Consider the following 17,142-nt stretch of genomic DNA (forward strand, 5'->3'; position numbering starts at 1 on the left):
TCCAATGTTGTCCATATCGGGAAGTACGGTTTGCAACAAATATTTTCGTACCTCTTGTCGGCTACTTTCATGAGGCGTTTCAATCCTGTACGCTCCACTGTAACTAGAGGAGCTATATCTTTAGAGCTATGTGCTCGGCTATCGCGTCCACCTCTGAGACGTTCTCTCGTATGGTGTCGCCTCCGTTATGGGCTGTTGTCACTTGTCCAAACTTGCTCCTCACTTTGAACTTTTAGCACAAGCTCCAAGTCAACAGCATGGTTGTGTTGTGGGTGGTGAAAAAGAAAAGGTTGGACGCGCTGTTTTGGTGCTTACGATGCACTTTGTAGTTCATGTTCTTTTGCTTAAACATCGTCTTTATGGAACCCAAAACATTTCCAAACGACAGATGTCGAATTTCTTTTCGGGACAATGTCAACTAACGTTACTTTGTCTTCAGCCGTGTCAGCCGCTTCTGAATTTGAATCGCCAGCTACGAACGCGTCTTCTTTATATTCTTGTTCAGAAGGGTGGAGTCACGTGACGACACGCGCTGTAGCCGTCTTAAAGGGGCATGAACATCCCCGCAGACAGAAAAGACTTCTTTTTTTTTTTTTAGACACCGAATTTACTGACATGGGCAAAATGATGTCGGTCATTGTAATACATTTCAGTAACGGTACATTTTTGGTTTATCGCCCAGCCCTAATATACATATATATGTATATGTGTGCGTGCGTCCGTGCGAGCATGTATTCATATATATGTAGGAAGAGTAGACAATGTGCTGGTAATCGTGGAAGCTAAACAGCTTTTGACCGTTCCCGTAGCGTTCTCATAGTTGAAGTAGATATTACCCATTTGTTGTATTGAACTACATTGCTCACTGCACTGGATTGTGAAACTTTTAATGCAAGAAGACGAAAGAGTTCCTTTGGGTCCATGTGAGTACTTGAATGAAAGTGAAGCTGTGGATAAAATGATGTGCCACTACGAACAAGTCAGAACTACCTCCGACTGCCTGCACTGATTAACGAACCTTGTGAGAAAGGTGAATTCCTGCCGTTACAGGAGCGTTGTGTATACATGATTGATATGTGAATTATTTGTGAAACTACTATTACAATTTGTGTTTTTCTGTTAATCTGTAGTTTTCACGGTGAAGAATTCTGAACATGCTTGTTCAGAGAGAAAATATTATCGACACCCGTCTGCATCCTTATTCGAAATTCAAGGGGCCGCAATACAGAGCACAATCCCACTGTAAAAAAAAAAATCGGCGAAGCCGCGATAGGTGAAGCGCAATATAGCGAGGGATTACTGTATTCCATAGAGTTAAGAATTATAGCTTCAGAAAGTGACTGGAATGAGGCGAGTCTAAAGTCTGTTTTTGTTGCTGGGCTATCAAAGATTAGCTGTCCACTCGAGAGGATCTGAATTCTCCAGTCATTAGGACAGACAACTGCCTAAGAGAAAAGCAAAGAGTATCCAGGCGTGCTCTCCCTTCGTTCCCCCTTAATGCCAAGACCCGACTGCCCGTCCCCCAAATTGTGTTAGCACCCCAGACACCACTGGTTCTGGTGGACGAAAACCATGCAACTTGGCAGAACCCATCTCACCCAATAGGAAAGCACCGGGAGGTTTCCTTTTGGCCTTTGTACACCCGGACCAATAATTTATGCAAATGTCAGTCGCTATAATTTTCAAGATCATCAGATGTTAGATTATTTCAAATTTCATTGAACAAATCTCAAAATGATAAGTATTTTTACAGTAAATAAATACAATAAATAACTGTCTATTATTAATAATAATAATAATTCCCTTTATTAGTCCCACAATGGGGAAATTCGAGATTCGAACCGAGGCCTCCTGGGGAGACTGGGTCCTGAACGCGGCGCCTTAGACCACTCGGCCATCCTGGCAGCATTTCAAGATATTTTATCGGCTGCAATGAACCCAAAATGGTCAAATGTTCAGTTTGTACCATTTTAAGACCTTGTAAGCTCTTGGACAGTTTCGGGTTTAATTGCTTTGTTGGATGTTAGAATAGCGTCCCAGTGCTCTTGCTTGGATATGAACTGTCTTCCACCCTCATAGATCTTTTGCTTGATTATGCTCCAGAGGTTCTCAATCAGGGTTGAGGTCAGGAGAAGATGGTGGCCACACCATCAGTTTATCTTCTCTTATGCCAATAACAGACAGTGACTCGCTGGTGTTCTTTGCAACATGAGCTTGGGCATTGTCAAGCATAAAGATGATTTTTTTTTTTTAAATGTATGGTTCTTTTTGTACCATGCAAGAAAGTGGACAGTCAGAAACTCTACATACTTTGCAGTGATTTCACACTCTCAGGGACTCTAAAGGGTCCTACCAGCTCTCTCTGCATCATTCCAACCCAAAACATACACCTCCACCCTGCCTTTTCATCCTTCATGGGATGTTGTGGCCATTCACCAACCATCCACTGCTCCAGCCATCTGGGACATCAAGGTTAGCATGGCACTCATCGGTAAACAAATCTGTTTGAAAATTAGTCTTCATGTATTTCTGTGCCCCCTGCAACCGTTTCTGCTTTTGGGGTGGCTGAATATTAGGTTCAAGCACACTTCCAAACTTATTCACAATCATACACCTTGAGGTTCGTGGGTCTCGGCAGGCGCCAGCAACTTTCACGATCCAAAGTACAACATGACACATTTGCCACAGCAACTTCAAATACCTCTTTACTGCTTTGATGTTGTTCAGTACAGCTTCTCTCTTGTTCTGATGTTGTATGGCAGAAATCTTTCTTGTTTTCCCTTCATCGGCACAAACTTGCCTGTGCTCTGAATTAGCATCAGACTTCTTTACAGTTCAATGAGCATGCATACATTTTTTGGAAATATGCAATGTTTTCATTCCCTAAGCCAGATAGTGTATTATCTTGCACTTTTCAGCAGCAGAGAGAACATATTTCTTCTCCCTTGAAACCTATGGCCTGCTTAATAATGTGAAACATCACTTTTAAGCAATTTTCCTTTAATTGGGCTCTCCTGAGAGATTATCGTAGGTGTCTGAGATTTATGTCAATGATCTATAGAGCCTTGAGCCACAATGCCACCCATGTGTTTAATGGGGAAAAAAAAGTTTAGACTCTTAAATCCAATTTGCATAATAATTTGGAACACAGTGTATAATGCGTTCACTGAATTGATTTCTACAATGATTCAGAGGGTTTGTCCCATGCTCGTGTCATATTTCTGAATGAAATCAGATGACTTCACCGCTCATGTTCGCGGCGTGCCAAATATGTCTGCCCGCGTCTCGATAAATACACCAAAATCAAATTAGATCATCTGTGGTTTGAGTTATACCTGCTTTTTGTTAGTCTAAAATCTAGTCTACTTATTTTAATTACATTTGCAGATGCTCTGGTAGGCAAGGTAATTATGCCAAGTTTGGTGTTTGCGCAGGGGGGTTGGTGCTGGACCCTATTCCAGCTGACCACAGGCGAAAGGCGCACCACACCCTTAACAGGTCGCCAGCCAGTCACAGGGCAGACATAGACACCGACACCGAGTGGGAACCGATCCCATGCTACCCGCACACAAGTCAGGTAGATAGATGTACCACTACACCATCAGCGGCGTAGCTAAAATACCTCCTATAAATACCAGTTCTGAAAAGATATCACGGCCAAAACTTAAAACATAAGTAACAATTTGTGAAATAATAGCTGACAACTAAACAACTATCAATTTGTTTTTATTAATTCATAATATACTAACATGACTAATGTAGCGATGACTATCGTGAAGATTTAACAGCGCTATTATTCTTAATGATACTGCTTATTGATCCAAAGCTTTATCAGGAATTTGATTGTTTCTTTTGGTTTACAAAAACACCAAACAAAAACATTAGAGCAAACACCTTTTTTTTTTAAAATAAATTATCTTGTGAATTATGGCTCCAACACAAGATATGTCAGTTGAAACAAAGGATAGAATTATAAAATCTTTTAGAGAAGGTAAAACATCATGGAATTTTGCTAAAGGTTTTGGTTGTCTAGTCAGCAATGTCTAAAATTTGAACCAAGTACAAACAAAAAGTTGTATAAGGGAAGCGTCCTGGTCGACCAAGGAAGACCGCAAATCGCCTTGATACAAAACTTAAAGCAATGTGTCTTGAAATTAGAAAATGCACCACAAAAAAAAAAACAATTACGGCCTCTTTGGGTGATTGGATGAAAGTGATATCCCGTAATCATTGGACAAGGTGCTATAACTATTGCTTGGTGCCGTTACGTTGAGATTTAAGAACGTGACTGACTCGAGAAAACATCCAAATTTACACAGTTACTGATCATATGGGGCTGCATTTCAGGTAAATATGAAGCAACACAGCAGTGATAAACGAGCATTTATAAAGGAAAACCGTTGCAGCTGACGCCCGATTTAATTTACAATAACATAATTTCTGACATAGCCTGCTGTTGTTACAACGCACATGCTGCCATGTGCGTCTGATGGAGCGTCGCACGCATTGTCCTGATGTGGTAAGCTAACATAATGTAGCGTCTACTGTGGATTGTGGCGGTGTTAGTCAGGTAAGCGAAATTGCGTGTATTAAAAACCAAAACATAATTTTTATATATGCGTGATTGACATCGAAACAGCTAGAGCACAAGTGCTAAATTGCGACCACGCACCGCTTGTTGTGTTTATAAAGTCGAAAATTTTAGAATTGGGAAGGTCTCAAGTATTCGCCCCACCGATTCACAACATCGCGAGTCGAGGTCAGCAGCACCCCATCTCCGCTATAAACAGTGTGAATGGTGCATTTATTCCCTCTCCTGAGACGCCGGACGGTGGACCAGAATTTCCTTGGAGCTGTCTGGAAGTCGTTTTCCATGGCCTCACTGAACTCCTCCAAAGCCCGAGTTTTTGCATCAGCAACCACCGAAGCTGTACTCCGCTTGGCCAGTCAATACCTGACAGCTGCCTCCGGACTCCTTCTTCAGCCTGACAGCATCCCTTACCGCCGGTGTCCACCACAGCTTCGATTGGCTGCCTCAACAATGGAGGCACAAACATGGTCCACTCAGACTCAATGTCCACCGCCACCCTTGGTACGTGGGGAAAGTTCTGCCGGAGGTGATAGTTGAAAGTCTTTCTGACAGGGGATTCTGCCAAGCGGTCCCAGCAGACCCTCACAAAACTTTTGGGTCTGCCATGTCGGACCGGCATCTTCACCACCATCAGTTGACAACTCCGCCCCTCTCTTCGCCCGAGCGATGACACGACTACAAAGTCTATCATCTAACTGCGGCCTTGGGTGTCCTGGTGCCAAGTGCACATATGGACACCCTTGCGTTTGAACATGGTGTTCGTTATGGACAAACCATTACGAGCCCAGAAATCCAGTAACAGAACATCACCGGGGGCTTCCTCCCAATCACGCCCTTCCAGGTCTCACTGTCATTACACACGTGGGCCTTGAAGTTCCCCAGCGGAACGAGGGAGTCTCCAGGGAGAGCGCTCTCTAGCACACCCTCCTAAGACTCCAAAATGGGTGGGTACTCTGAGCTGCTGTTTGGTGCATAAGCACAAACAACCAGTCGGGACCTGTCCCCCACCTTAAGGTGGAGGGAGAGTACCCACTCGCTAACCGAGGTGAACCCCAATGTGCAGGCGCCAAGCCAAGCCGGGGTGCAGTAAGTATGCCCACAGCCTCATAGGTGCTAGCCCGGCTATCAGGCGCTCGCCAACGAGCCCCACCTGCAGGCCTGGCTCCAGAGGGCGGCCCCGGTGACCCGGGTCCAGGCAAGGGAAAACGAGGTCTAATAGTTTTGTGCTTAATAAGGGGTCTGGTGAGCTGTGCTTTGTCTAGACCCTCACCTGGGACGGGTTTGCCATGGGTGACCCTACCAGGGGCATAAAGCCCCAGACAACTTAGCTCCTGGGATCATTGGGACACACAAACCCCTCCATCACGGTAAGGTTTATACAATATTCGGGGTTCAACAATACGTGTATCTGTATTGAATCGTTCGATACAGTGGTCACAGTCCGGTGCGCACTGAATCAAACAATACACAGAATTTTATGACGAGGAGCAGCTTTTTCATGCTGGATTGGTGAGCGCAAACCCATTTGCTGTACGTTACTGCACATTAGTTTTGGCCCAAGCTGCATGGGAAGATCGCTACCAGTTGCAACACTACTACAAGCATACCTGAAGTGGATGTAGCTCAACCAAACTTCACACCTAGCATTTGGAAGTAATATGGTTTTCAAGTATGCACCTAATGGAAAGCTTGTCGTGGACTACAACTTCAACAGTATGTCGCACGCACACAATGTTAAATGAGGTCGATGAAAGTACAGCGAACATGGTCACACATTTACGCCGACCTCATGATGTGAAAATAAGTCGAACGTTATAAGGTTCCTTTGCTGACCTATTTCACCAATACCGCAATTCATACTTTGTACAACCAGGTGAGAGTCCATTTAGCAACGGCTTTGTCAGCAGCCACCGCTGAGCTACCTGACCATTACGGCACATTACGTTACTGCAGGCGGGGATATGAAATATGTTATTCAGACACGGCTGCTCTAAAGTCACACGACCGATGATTTAAACAGAAGTCTGAAAGAAGTACCGGACAACTGGAAATTAGTGCACCCAAACGCAACTACTGACACGGCCAGGAATATGGTTAATGCTGTCACAACTGCTGCACTAAGGCCACAAATCGGATGCTTTACGCATACAATTAATCCAGCTGCTCGGAAAGGATTGGCAGTGCAAAGGGTTAGATTGTCTTTTTATTTGTATTTTTTATTTTATTTATTTGTTTTTCAATATTTTTTTTGTTGTACAATGCACTCTAATACATCTTTATTTGTATACAAAAGACGGCGGTTTAAAAATAATTTAAGGGATAAAATGTTTATTTTCTGCCTATACTGAAAATAGAGTCAGGGACCCAAGATGATACAATACTTTATTTGGATGAGTTTGTGTTACAATGTTTTAAATTGTAAAAACAATTGTTTAAACTTATACAGTATTAAGGAAAATGTAATGTATACCCAACTGATAAAGATGCACTACGGAAAAATAGTTTACTTTTTTTTTTTTAACTGTATAAAGCCTAAATCTTTCCAACTTAACTTTAACCCACAAAGTTTGTTTAAGGCCCTGTTTGTGTTTAATAGGTTCCTGTTGCCGAAAATATACTTCACAAGATAAGTTCCGTCTAACTAAATAAAATTGCATTGTACTGTATTTTATTTTCTAAGGTGCTGTTTATTTTTAAAATATACTGTAATCTGTTGCACCTCAGGGTAATTTCTCCGTCAGATAATTTATTTTGTCCTAGTACAATAATCTTATTTTTTTCATGGTGCTGTTTTTGTTTATTATCTTCCTAAGTATGCACAGCAGAAAATCAGTCAGGTATTGCTAAGATAGATTTAATTAAATGTAAAATGTGTACTTTTGATTTGAAATTAATGTTAGTAACTTCATTAAACTATAAAAATAATTGTATTGAAAAACTTTATCACCCATGTAGCGAACCGAACCAAATCGTAGATTTTGGTGTATTGTTACACCCCTAATAAATATATGTACACTTGCTGTTTAACTCTACTAAACACCCGCCCGCTGTCCTCTCCTTTTCCTCACACAACACGCGCACACACCCAGTCCTCATTCAGTGATCACAGCTGTCAGTCACACACAAGCTGTCACACTGCACATTTTTCAAAATGGATTGTAATCACACCTACCTTTTTGCGAACCCTTTATCATAAGCTAAACGGTTGAGAAAGCAGTGCTCTTCAAAGTGTTTGTGGCAAAGAACACTTGTCGACACTGGCTTGAAATTGACCCTCTTGGCCAGAACAAAATTACTCCATTTTCGTGCCCTATTTTTTGATGCGGCCACTTAAGAAGATGCTTGCCAGAATATGAGCAATATATCACCACACAGCGCCGAGGCATTTCGCCAAAAAAACGCAACAACAATGTGAATTTAGCAGCTCACCAGACAATGAGCAACATATTTCTATGGTGACTGGAAGCGTGTTGTTCTGCGTATGACGTCATTACCGAAGAATACCTGGGATTGCCGAAGAAAAGAATTTTCGTTGTTAGGGCGTTGCTATGGGTCTAACTGTGAATGAAGGAGCTTTGCGTTAAAAAAAAAAACAAAAAAAAACTAACATGAGTATTCTTAAAATAGATTTATTACTCAACAACCCGGGGGTCAAGTTGACTTCACACTTGGTCTTTAAAGTTAAATTATGGACCTCAATATAAGTACACTTAAACATACAAACATTTATAGTATCCAAAACGCACACACAATCTCTATTTTTGTCTTGTTGCAAGTAGCAGTCTTTATTGTACAATGCAGAACAGGCCTCAGCTTACGGACAAGACACCAAACAAGCCTGGCTTTTGGAATCACAACTAATGCTTTGTAATTCAGGGCTTGCTTTCAAAAATATAATCAATATGCTGATTTAAATGTCATTTTATTTTCTTAAGGATCTTGCAATTTAGTTTGCAACATGATTTTGAATGACTTGGAAGTTTAATGTAACACATACATAAGTTTAGTCAGACTGAATAGATGTTCTCAGTTCAGAAGAAATGATAAACTTTGACAAAGGTCAAAACAAATGAATGAAACAATCTGTGAACAACTGTTGTCATACATATGCTGAAATATCCTTTCATTTCTGGAAGGGAATGAGCTCATGAATCTTAGGTGAAAAAATAGATTTTAAGGATATCATGTGAAGAGAAGTTGAAATTTTTGATTTTTACAATATGAATGTGTAGCCTTTTTCACTCGTCTTCTACAAACCTGAAACTATGATGCTATTGGTGCCGCCTTGATGCGATAGATGTTTTTCCTTGTTAATATTGGTGATTGCTGTGTTTCTTATCGTCCTATCCAGGAATGCCTGCAGCTTATGACCTTAGTACTGTCATTGGCAGTGGCCCATCAGTCTCTCACAACAACCTTATCCCTCTAGGTATGTCTTTCTCCAAGTCTTGTCACTGTGCAATGCTAGACAGCATTGTCACTTTTTTTGACAAGGCGCCCATCGAAATGCAAATCAACCAAATCCTCACCAAATGTGTCAACTTCCACGCAAAGACAAATAATGTGGTCTGTCCTACAAACAGTTTACCAGCTACTGTATTTAAGATTAACTGGGTTAAAATTGGCCCTTAATAATAAAATGCTAATCTCAGATGGGAACAGTCTGTAATAATCTGCACAGCTATGTCTGGGAAAACAAGAAGCATTTTCAACACGTCATCATGTTTGTTATGTTCAACTTCAATCAATAAGCGTCAAAAGAATGTTAGGCAAACTGTCTTGCAAAGCTGATCTATTTAATCCTTCTATATTCTGGTATGAGAAGAACTCTCCATATTTCATTAATAATTCATGAGCAAATACGAGTCATTTTGTAGAAATAGCTGCTCCAGGAAAAACATTTTATTCGTCAACGACCGGGCATTTAACAACGCTATCCTTAAGGGAGTTGCAGGTGTGCATAGCTCCTCCGATTGGCGAGCTCTGGGAAACTGCCGCAGAAGTTGTTGATCGACGCCGCGTCGGAGGACAGATGACAGCGCAGATGAACCTCTTCTAGACAGCCGATGATTAGTAGCAAGCAGGGCTCTCGAACGCGCCACCTTGGAGTACATCCCCGTGTTCGGTATTGAGCAGGGGATGAAGTGTGTTTTAGCTTCCTTCTTAGCTTCGTCAGCCGGCCACCGTGTTTGCCACGGTGACGCTTTCGCCGTGATGGGACCGCGTAGCCACGGAAGACTTCTGCAGGGATGTCAGCGGGCAACGTTTTAGCCCAACTATGCTCGAACGCAGGTGAATTGCCAACTTTGCGGCGTAAGTCCAGCAGAGACTGGCGATCATACACCAGCCCGGACTCCGTGAGCAAATCACAAATCACCAGAAAAATAAATAAAATCCGATCAAGAGGGTCGCCGATGTATAATAATCATACGAGACACGGCGAGTACTTGTTAACACACTGTTTAGTCATTCCCCGGAAGTCCCTTCCACACCCCACTTCAATACAAAGCATTATGGGACATGTAGTCCTAAATACCTATTACGACACCTCCTCCTTTTAGTTGAACGTAATCCTACAAGTAAACGGGCATAATTTGCATAACCATTAAAGTAATGTAAACATTTTCTTTCTGTTCTAAACATTGACAGAAACACCATATTATTTTTTTCTTGTTATTCTTCTTAACAGCATTTTAAACTACTTGCTTTCCATTTAAATGAACAATCAGCATCATTCACAAATCCAATCTATCACGAGGCCTCACGACACGACCGAACCTCGTAATAGTCCCTGTAGGTCGAAGGTGACTTCGGTTTCTCCTGAGAATCCCCCTGTCAGTCTCTACCATGTAGGATCTGGGAGTGTTGGCAGGTCCAAGTACTTCGCCTGAAGATGCTTCCGATGTAATCCAAACTTTCTGTCCCGTTGTTAGTTGTGAGAGTGGTCGTGTCCGGTGTCTCCGATTGTAGTGTTTTTCCTGCTCACGCCTCCGCTCTTCCTCCTTCTTCCGAAAAGCCAGCCAGTCCGGCCACTTGGGATCCAGCTTGGTAGTAAATTGACGCAAGGTCGTGCGCAGGTTTCTTCCCATTAACAGCTGAGCAGGCGAGAACCCGTGTTCCAGAGGGGTGGCCCTGTATGCCAGCAGCGCCCTGTGAAGATCCATATCTTTTTTCCACAGCTCCTTGACTGTGCGGACTGCACGTTCGGCCTCTCCATTGGCCTGGGGGTAATGGGGGCTGCTCGTGACATGGGTGAACTGGAACTCTTTCGCGAACTGTTTAAACTGCTCAGATGAAAACTGTGGTCCGTTATCCGATATCACCGTCTCTGGAGTTCCGTGTCGAGCAAAGGCCTCCTTGACAGCCTTGATAGTGACATCTGCGGTCATATGTTTGAGTTGTGCAACTTCAATGTACCTCGAGAAAAAGTCAACAATCAAAACATAATGCTTCTTTGACCATTCGAACAGATCCATTCCAACCTTCTGCCACGGGCGGTCGGGAAGTGGAGTGGTTAACAATGGTTCCCGGTTCTGTATTCTGTATTTTCTGCATGTATCACAATCACCCACCACTTTGTCTATCTGTACCGAGATGCCGGGCCACCATACAGATTCCTTGGCTCTTGCTCTGCATTTGGAAATTCCTTGATGGCCTACATGCAGACGAATGTCCGCTCTCAAAAGTGGTGGGATCCAAAGTCTTTCTCCTTTCATGAGAAGACTGCGACACACATTTAAGTCCATCCTGTGTTGCCAGTACACTTTCAGCTCTGGGTCTAGCTTGCATTTCTCTGGCCAACCGACACCGCAATAGTCCCTTATTTTCCGGCACAGCTCATCTTTTTCCTGTGCGGACCTTATCTCTTCCAGCCTTTTGTCCGTAGCTGGAAGACAGCTAACAAGAGTGTCCACGAAAACCTCCACGTCATTTTCCAACTGTAGATCTCCTGCAGAGGGCGGACCTCCAACTGGAGCGCGTGACAGCGCGTCAGCTGTGACTAGGGTTTTTCCCGGAACATGGATGATCTTGAAAGTAAAGCGCAGCAATCTAAGCCTGAATCGTAAGATGCGCGGTGGAAGGTCATCCAATCCTCTTGTGCTCAAAAGAGGGACCAGGGGTTTGTGGTCTGTTACCAGAGTGAATTGTAGCCCCATAAGATAAGATGAAAGTCTTTCACACGCCCACGTGACAGCAAGCGCTTCTTTTTCAATCTGCGCATAGCGCCTCTCAGTGTCTGTTAGTCCTCTTGAAATGTATGTCACTGGACGCCATGTGTCGTCTGACTGTTTTTGTGTGAGTACAGCTCCAATACCAAAAGGTGATGCATCTGCAGCAACTCTTGTTTCTGCTGTATTGGAGTACTGAGCGAGCACCTCAGGAGAGCTTAGAATCTCCTGAAGCTTCTGGAACGCCGTTTCCTGTGGCTCAGCCCAAAGCCCATTCATTTCTCCCCTTTTGCAGCTCCTTAAGCGGTGTAGTTGTGGTAGCCAACTGTGGCATGAACTTGGCAAGGTAGTTTGCCATGCCCATGAGACGTCGCACATCTTCCACACATTTTGGCTGTGGGAGCTGCTGGATAGCCTTCACCTTTTGCGGGTCAGCCTCGATGCCTTTATGTGAAACCTTGTGTCCAACAAACAAGATCTCGCTTTTAGCGAACTCACACTTCTCATTAAGAGTGAGGCCCTCCTTCTGGAAGGTTTGGAGCACACGATGCAATCTCTGGTCATGCTCTTGCCTATCTCTGCCATATACAAGCACATCATCAGCATGACAGATTACTCCATCCAACTCTTCCAGCATCTGCGACATCCTCCTTTGGAAATGCTCTGGTGCCGATGCTATGCCAAAAGGAAGGCGGTTAAAATGGTACCTCCCAAACGGCGTGATGAAAGTTGTGAGTGGCCGTGACTCCAAAGCGAGCGGGACTTGCCAAAATCCAGAGCGAGCATCCAACTTTGTAAACATTTTGGCATCTTTCATCATAGCAAGAGACTGATCCACTGCAGGAAGAATATGCCGTTCTCTTTTCACAAAGTTATTCAGGGGGGTAAGATCCACGCATATTCTGGGTGACTTGTTTCCTGGTCTGGGGACAACAACAATGCCAGAACACCATTCTGTAGGCTCAGTTATTTTTGAAATAACTCCCATTTCTTCCATCCTCATTATTTCTTCCCTGACTGCATCCCGGAGGGGAAGAGGAACACGCCGTGGAGCGGAAAGAGCAACAGGTATAGCTCCCTGCTCTAGCTCAATGCGATAAGGCTCCTTTAACTTGCCCAAACCCCTAAACACTGTTGGGTATGCTGCCCTAAAATCTATCTCAGTGTCTTTGACTGTGTCCACTCTGTAAACTAACCCCAATGCCTCACAAGCTGGTCTACCTAACAGTGGCTGGACTAAACCTGAAACTAGGTAGACGTCTTGAGATGTGCAGCGACCTTTTGCTGCCAACTGTGCCCTAAAGCAGCCCTTCGCTTCAAGTGGGTAACGAGCTGGCCCAAGAAGTTTCTTTTTAGATGGGAGCAGTTTACCATCCCTCTCACGTTTGTACAGTCTCACTGGCATGGTAGTAACATCTGCCCCTGTGTCAAGTTTAAACTGAATATTTTCCCCATTTAAGTTGACCTTTTCAACCCAGGGCTTTGACTTCACTGCATCAATCTCGCCCAAGAACACACATTCCTCGCTGTCTGCATAATCTTGGTTTTCTGTGACTTCCCTGAGCCCTACAGCTTCACTACTGCGACAAACTACAGCAAAATGTCCTTTTTTCTGACATTTTCTGCACTGTACTTCTCGGGCTGGACAATCTTTCCAAGAGTGTTTGGTCTTGCGACCACACCTGCTGCACTCCTTTGGAACTTGCTTAGTTTGAATTTTTCCTTTCTTTGTGTTTATCTTTATAGCGTCCACGTTCAGTCTATTGTCCTCTGCAGAGCTGCTCTGTAAAATCGTTTGCTGCATCTTCACAGTTTCACTCTGCCTGACTTTTTGTATAGCTTTGGACAGTGTTAACTCTGAGTCCATTTGTAGCTGTTCTGACAGTCTTTTGTCCTTAATTCCAACTACAATCCGGTCCCGTATAAGTTCCTCTTTAAGCACTCCAAATCCACAATTTTCTGCTAGTTTGTGTACTGCTGTGATAAATGACTCAGCCTGCTCGCCATCTTGTTGACGTCTGGAGTTGAATTGTGCTCGTTCAAAAATTACGTTGTGTTTTCCCACGTAGTGGTTTTCAAATGCTGCTTTAACAGCTTCATAGTGCTTCTTATCTTCAGAATTTAACGGCAAAACCGCTAAAAAGTCATCAGCTGCGTCTCCCATCGCATACAGGAGTGAGTTTACTTGATATTCATCAGTTTTTCCATCCAACGCAGTTGCAATACGAAACCTTTCAAATCTTCTGATCCACTTTGGCCAACTTGACGGACAGGAAAAGTCAAATGGCTCCGGGGGGGATAACTGCACTGTTGTCGCCATCCCGGCTGATGAATCCCTGGTTTCTTAACGTTCAGGACTCCCGCTTGAAGTTCCTCTCTTTACTTTTTCTTTTCGCGCCGTGCCGAGCCGTATCCTAGCAACGCGGCAAAAATAGCAGCTAACGCCGAAGCTACCTGCCGTCGTCTTCCACGCCGGTCATTTACGTTGCAACTGCCCGAAAAACGTCTTCCGGCAGCCAACTACACTTTACTGACCCGACAATAATTGTGAAGACTTGCAGTTCGCCACTTCTGACACCGTGTATAATAATCACACGAGACACGGCGAGTACTTGTTAACACACTGTTTAGTCATTCCCCGGAAGTCCCTTCCACACCCCACTTCAATACAAAGCATTATGGGACATGTAGTCCTAAATACCTATTACTACAGCCGAGAACACCAGCGCACTTTACGCCATCTTGATCCTAGCAATTTAGCAGTCATGCACTCCATTATGTAGTATGGTTTTGTCTTGCCATCCACTCAGATTTTGTTGGTGGAAGTGTTATTTTCCAATTTTCAGTAATAGTCTTTCTTGCAACCATCAGAAGAACACGGAGACTATATCTCTGGTGTCCACTTGTTACATTTTTGCCACGCAAGCACGGGGAGAACATGCAAACTCCACACAGGAAGGCCGGAGCCGGGATCGAACCCACGACCGCTGTTGTCACTGTGATTCAATATCATTGAATTTCATTCACTATGATTCAAAATCATTCCACTGCATTCAATACCACTCCGCATCCTTTTTTTTTTATTTAGCTTCTCAGCCTTCACATGCAATTTCTCCAGAAATTGCATTCTCTAGATATTATTATTATTATTATTATTATTATTACTTGTTCTTTCAGAAAAACAGCCATATCTTGGCCTTCCCTGCCCTCCGGCACTTGATATATCCTCAGATTGATACGTCTGATCCTGTTCTGGAGGTCTTCTGAGTTTGCCGTCAGGTCCCACTCACGGCTAGTGATGGGAAAATGAAGCTTCAAATTTGCTTCATGAACCATTTGTTGTATGTATTAGTCCTGTAGATGGCACTGTTGGTTTAAATAAAGGGTTTAAAAAATGGCAAGTTTGTGTGCTTTTAGGCCAATGTTGAACAGAGAGTGCCATCTACTGAAGTCCAAAAATACTACATATAGTTCATGAAGCATTTTTGAAGCTTCATTTACCCATCACGAGTCACGGCACAACAAGTACCTGAGAGCCTTCTCGTGTCTTTTCCCCTTTTCCTCCGCCGCTCCGATTCTTTCTTCAGCCTCGCACAGGCTTCCTTCGTGCTTAGTGATTTGGTCTTTTAAATCATCCACCGACATTTCCAGTTTTTCTCGACATGTTCTGGTTTGTCTGTGTCCATCCTGCTTTTCACGTATTACTTTTTTATCACTCAGTATGTCGGAGTGGTCCAGACGCTCCGGGGAGCTACTGGGGGTTTCACCCTGATAAGCTGGGCTAACGGATCTAATATTTCTCCATTTTGGCTTGAGTAGTCTCGCCTCTACTCCAGCTTTTACTCTGTTTACCGGTGTTGCTCATCTTACGTGACCTATTTCGATATTGGTGCCGACTGTCATTCGAGTTGTCAAGGTAAATTGAAACATTTGGAAGGGCGCATCGCGTTTAGCGTGTTGTTTCGGTCATGACGTCACCGGAGTCATCAGTAACACTATATTTTCTTTTTCCTTTTGAACCCCACAAGCGATTCACACCTTTTCAATTAACCCATTTCAACCCGCCGCTTACAATTGTGATCAACAAGAGTAATTGAATTTATAGGGCTGTAAATATATTACTGAGTAATCTTTCAGATTATTTTGAGTAAATATTGATAGAATACAGTGCTGGGATGATATGCATGTAGTGGTGCATGTTTGGAATAAATTGTCACGTGACCACAGCTGTTTACTTCCTGGTTGCCCTTTGAGAAGTGGATGGCAGCCTCAAACCCTCCGAAAAAATGTTTAGAAAAGTATGTTTAAATATTCATAGAACAGTGATTTTCGGTACACATTATCTTGAGGGGGTTTGGTAATTACATATGAATTTGCAATTGTTCAAATGTGATTGGTGTGTTTGCAAAATGAGCAAACATACGCACGGTCACAATAGTGACCTGTAGGATAGTGCACTGTAGCTAGGTGCACATGTAGGTCTATGCATAGAAATTTCTTGATGTATCTAAGTAATCTTTTTTAATCTCCCGTAGATTCACTTTGAGTGAAGTACTTGTTATATTGGGTGCAGGTGAAGGTATGAGAAGGCATGCAACATTGCAGTTATCCCTCAAAGTGAAAAAGATGTAATATTCAGCGATTGTAATAGTGATGGATCTGATTTGGGGGAGGTAGGCCATTTGCCAGCACGGATGTTGAATGCAAATGCTGAACTTGTCGGTTCAGATGATGACAGGGACAATATTGATTACAACCTCCCCGTTTCACAAACCATAAGCACTACTTTACCAACTTTTGAAAATGGAGGGGCAGAACGGTGGCCCGACTGGTTAGCACGACGCCCTCACAGTGAGAGACAGCAGCGGTCATGGGCTCCGGCCTTTCTGTGTGGAGTTTGCATGTTCTCCCCGTGCCTGCGTCGGTTTCCTCTGGGTACTCCGGTTTCCTCCCAGGCAGGTTGATTGAACACGCTAAATTGCCCCTAGGTATGAGTGTGACCGCGGATGGTTGTTCGTCTATGTGTGCCCTGCGATTGGCTGGCAACCAGCTCAGGGTGTCTCCCGCCTACTGCCCGAAGACTGCTGGGATAGGCTCCAGCACCCCCCGTGACCCTTGTGAGGAGAAGAGGTACAGATAATGGATGAAAATGGAGAATGCATGGCCTCTACAAGTTATGCCAAACAGCCACACAAAGTGGTGAAAATTCAAAAAGGGGAGATGAACATTATCACTCCTAATGGTCCTACCCTCCCAATTGTCCATCCTCCAACACATTCTACTGTTGAAGAGCAAAGGTCCAAACAAAAGAACCTCAAAGGTCCGCTAGCCTACTCCAGGCCAAGAACTCCAAAGAACTATGGCCACCAGAGGAGTTCATTT

At 43.6% G+C, this 17,142-nt stretch overlaps 1 protein-coding gene across 6 annotated transcripts in view; it reads left to right on the forward strand.

The window, feature by feature from the left end:
- Positions 1–17,142, forward strand: part of carm1 (coactivator-associated arginine methyltransferase 1) — a 182,646-nt gene that overhangs the window by 154,634 nt on the left and 10,870 nt on the right. For 3 of the 6 annotated variants that reach the window (XM_088317740.1, XM_088317742.1, XM_088317743.1), the window contains one exon: positions 8,943–9,020. The exons of the other annotated variants lie outside the window; for them this stretch is intronic. In XM_088317740.1, the coding sequence (XP_088173866.1) occupies positions 8,943–9,020 (78 nt within the window). Of the gene's footprint in view, positions 1–8,942; positions 9,021–17,142 lie in introns of those variants that run through there. 6 annotated transcript variants of the gene reach the window in all.

The sequence above is a fragment of the Idiotropiscis lumnitzeri genome, chromosome 15 (genome assembly GCF_059441095.1).
Source record: "Idiotropiscis lumnitzeri isolate Australia: NSW breed Sydney's pygmy pipehorse chromosome 15, RoL_Ilum_1.0, whole genome shotgun sequence".
NCBI lineage: Eukaryota > Metazoa > Chordata > Actinopteri > Syngnathiformes > Syngnathidae > Idiotropiscis > Idiotropiscis lumnitzeri.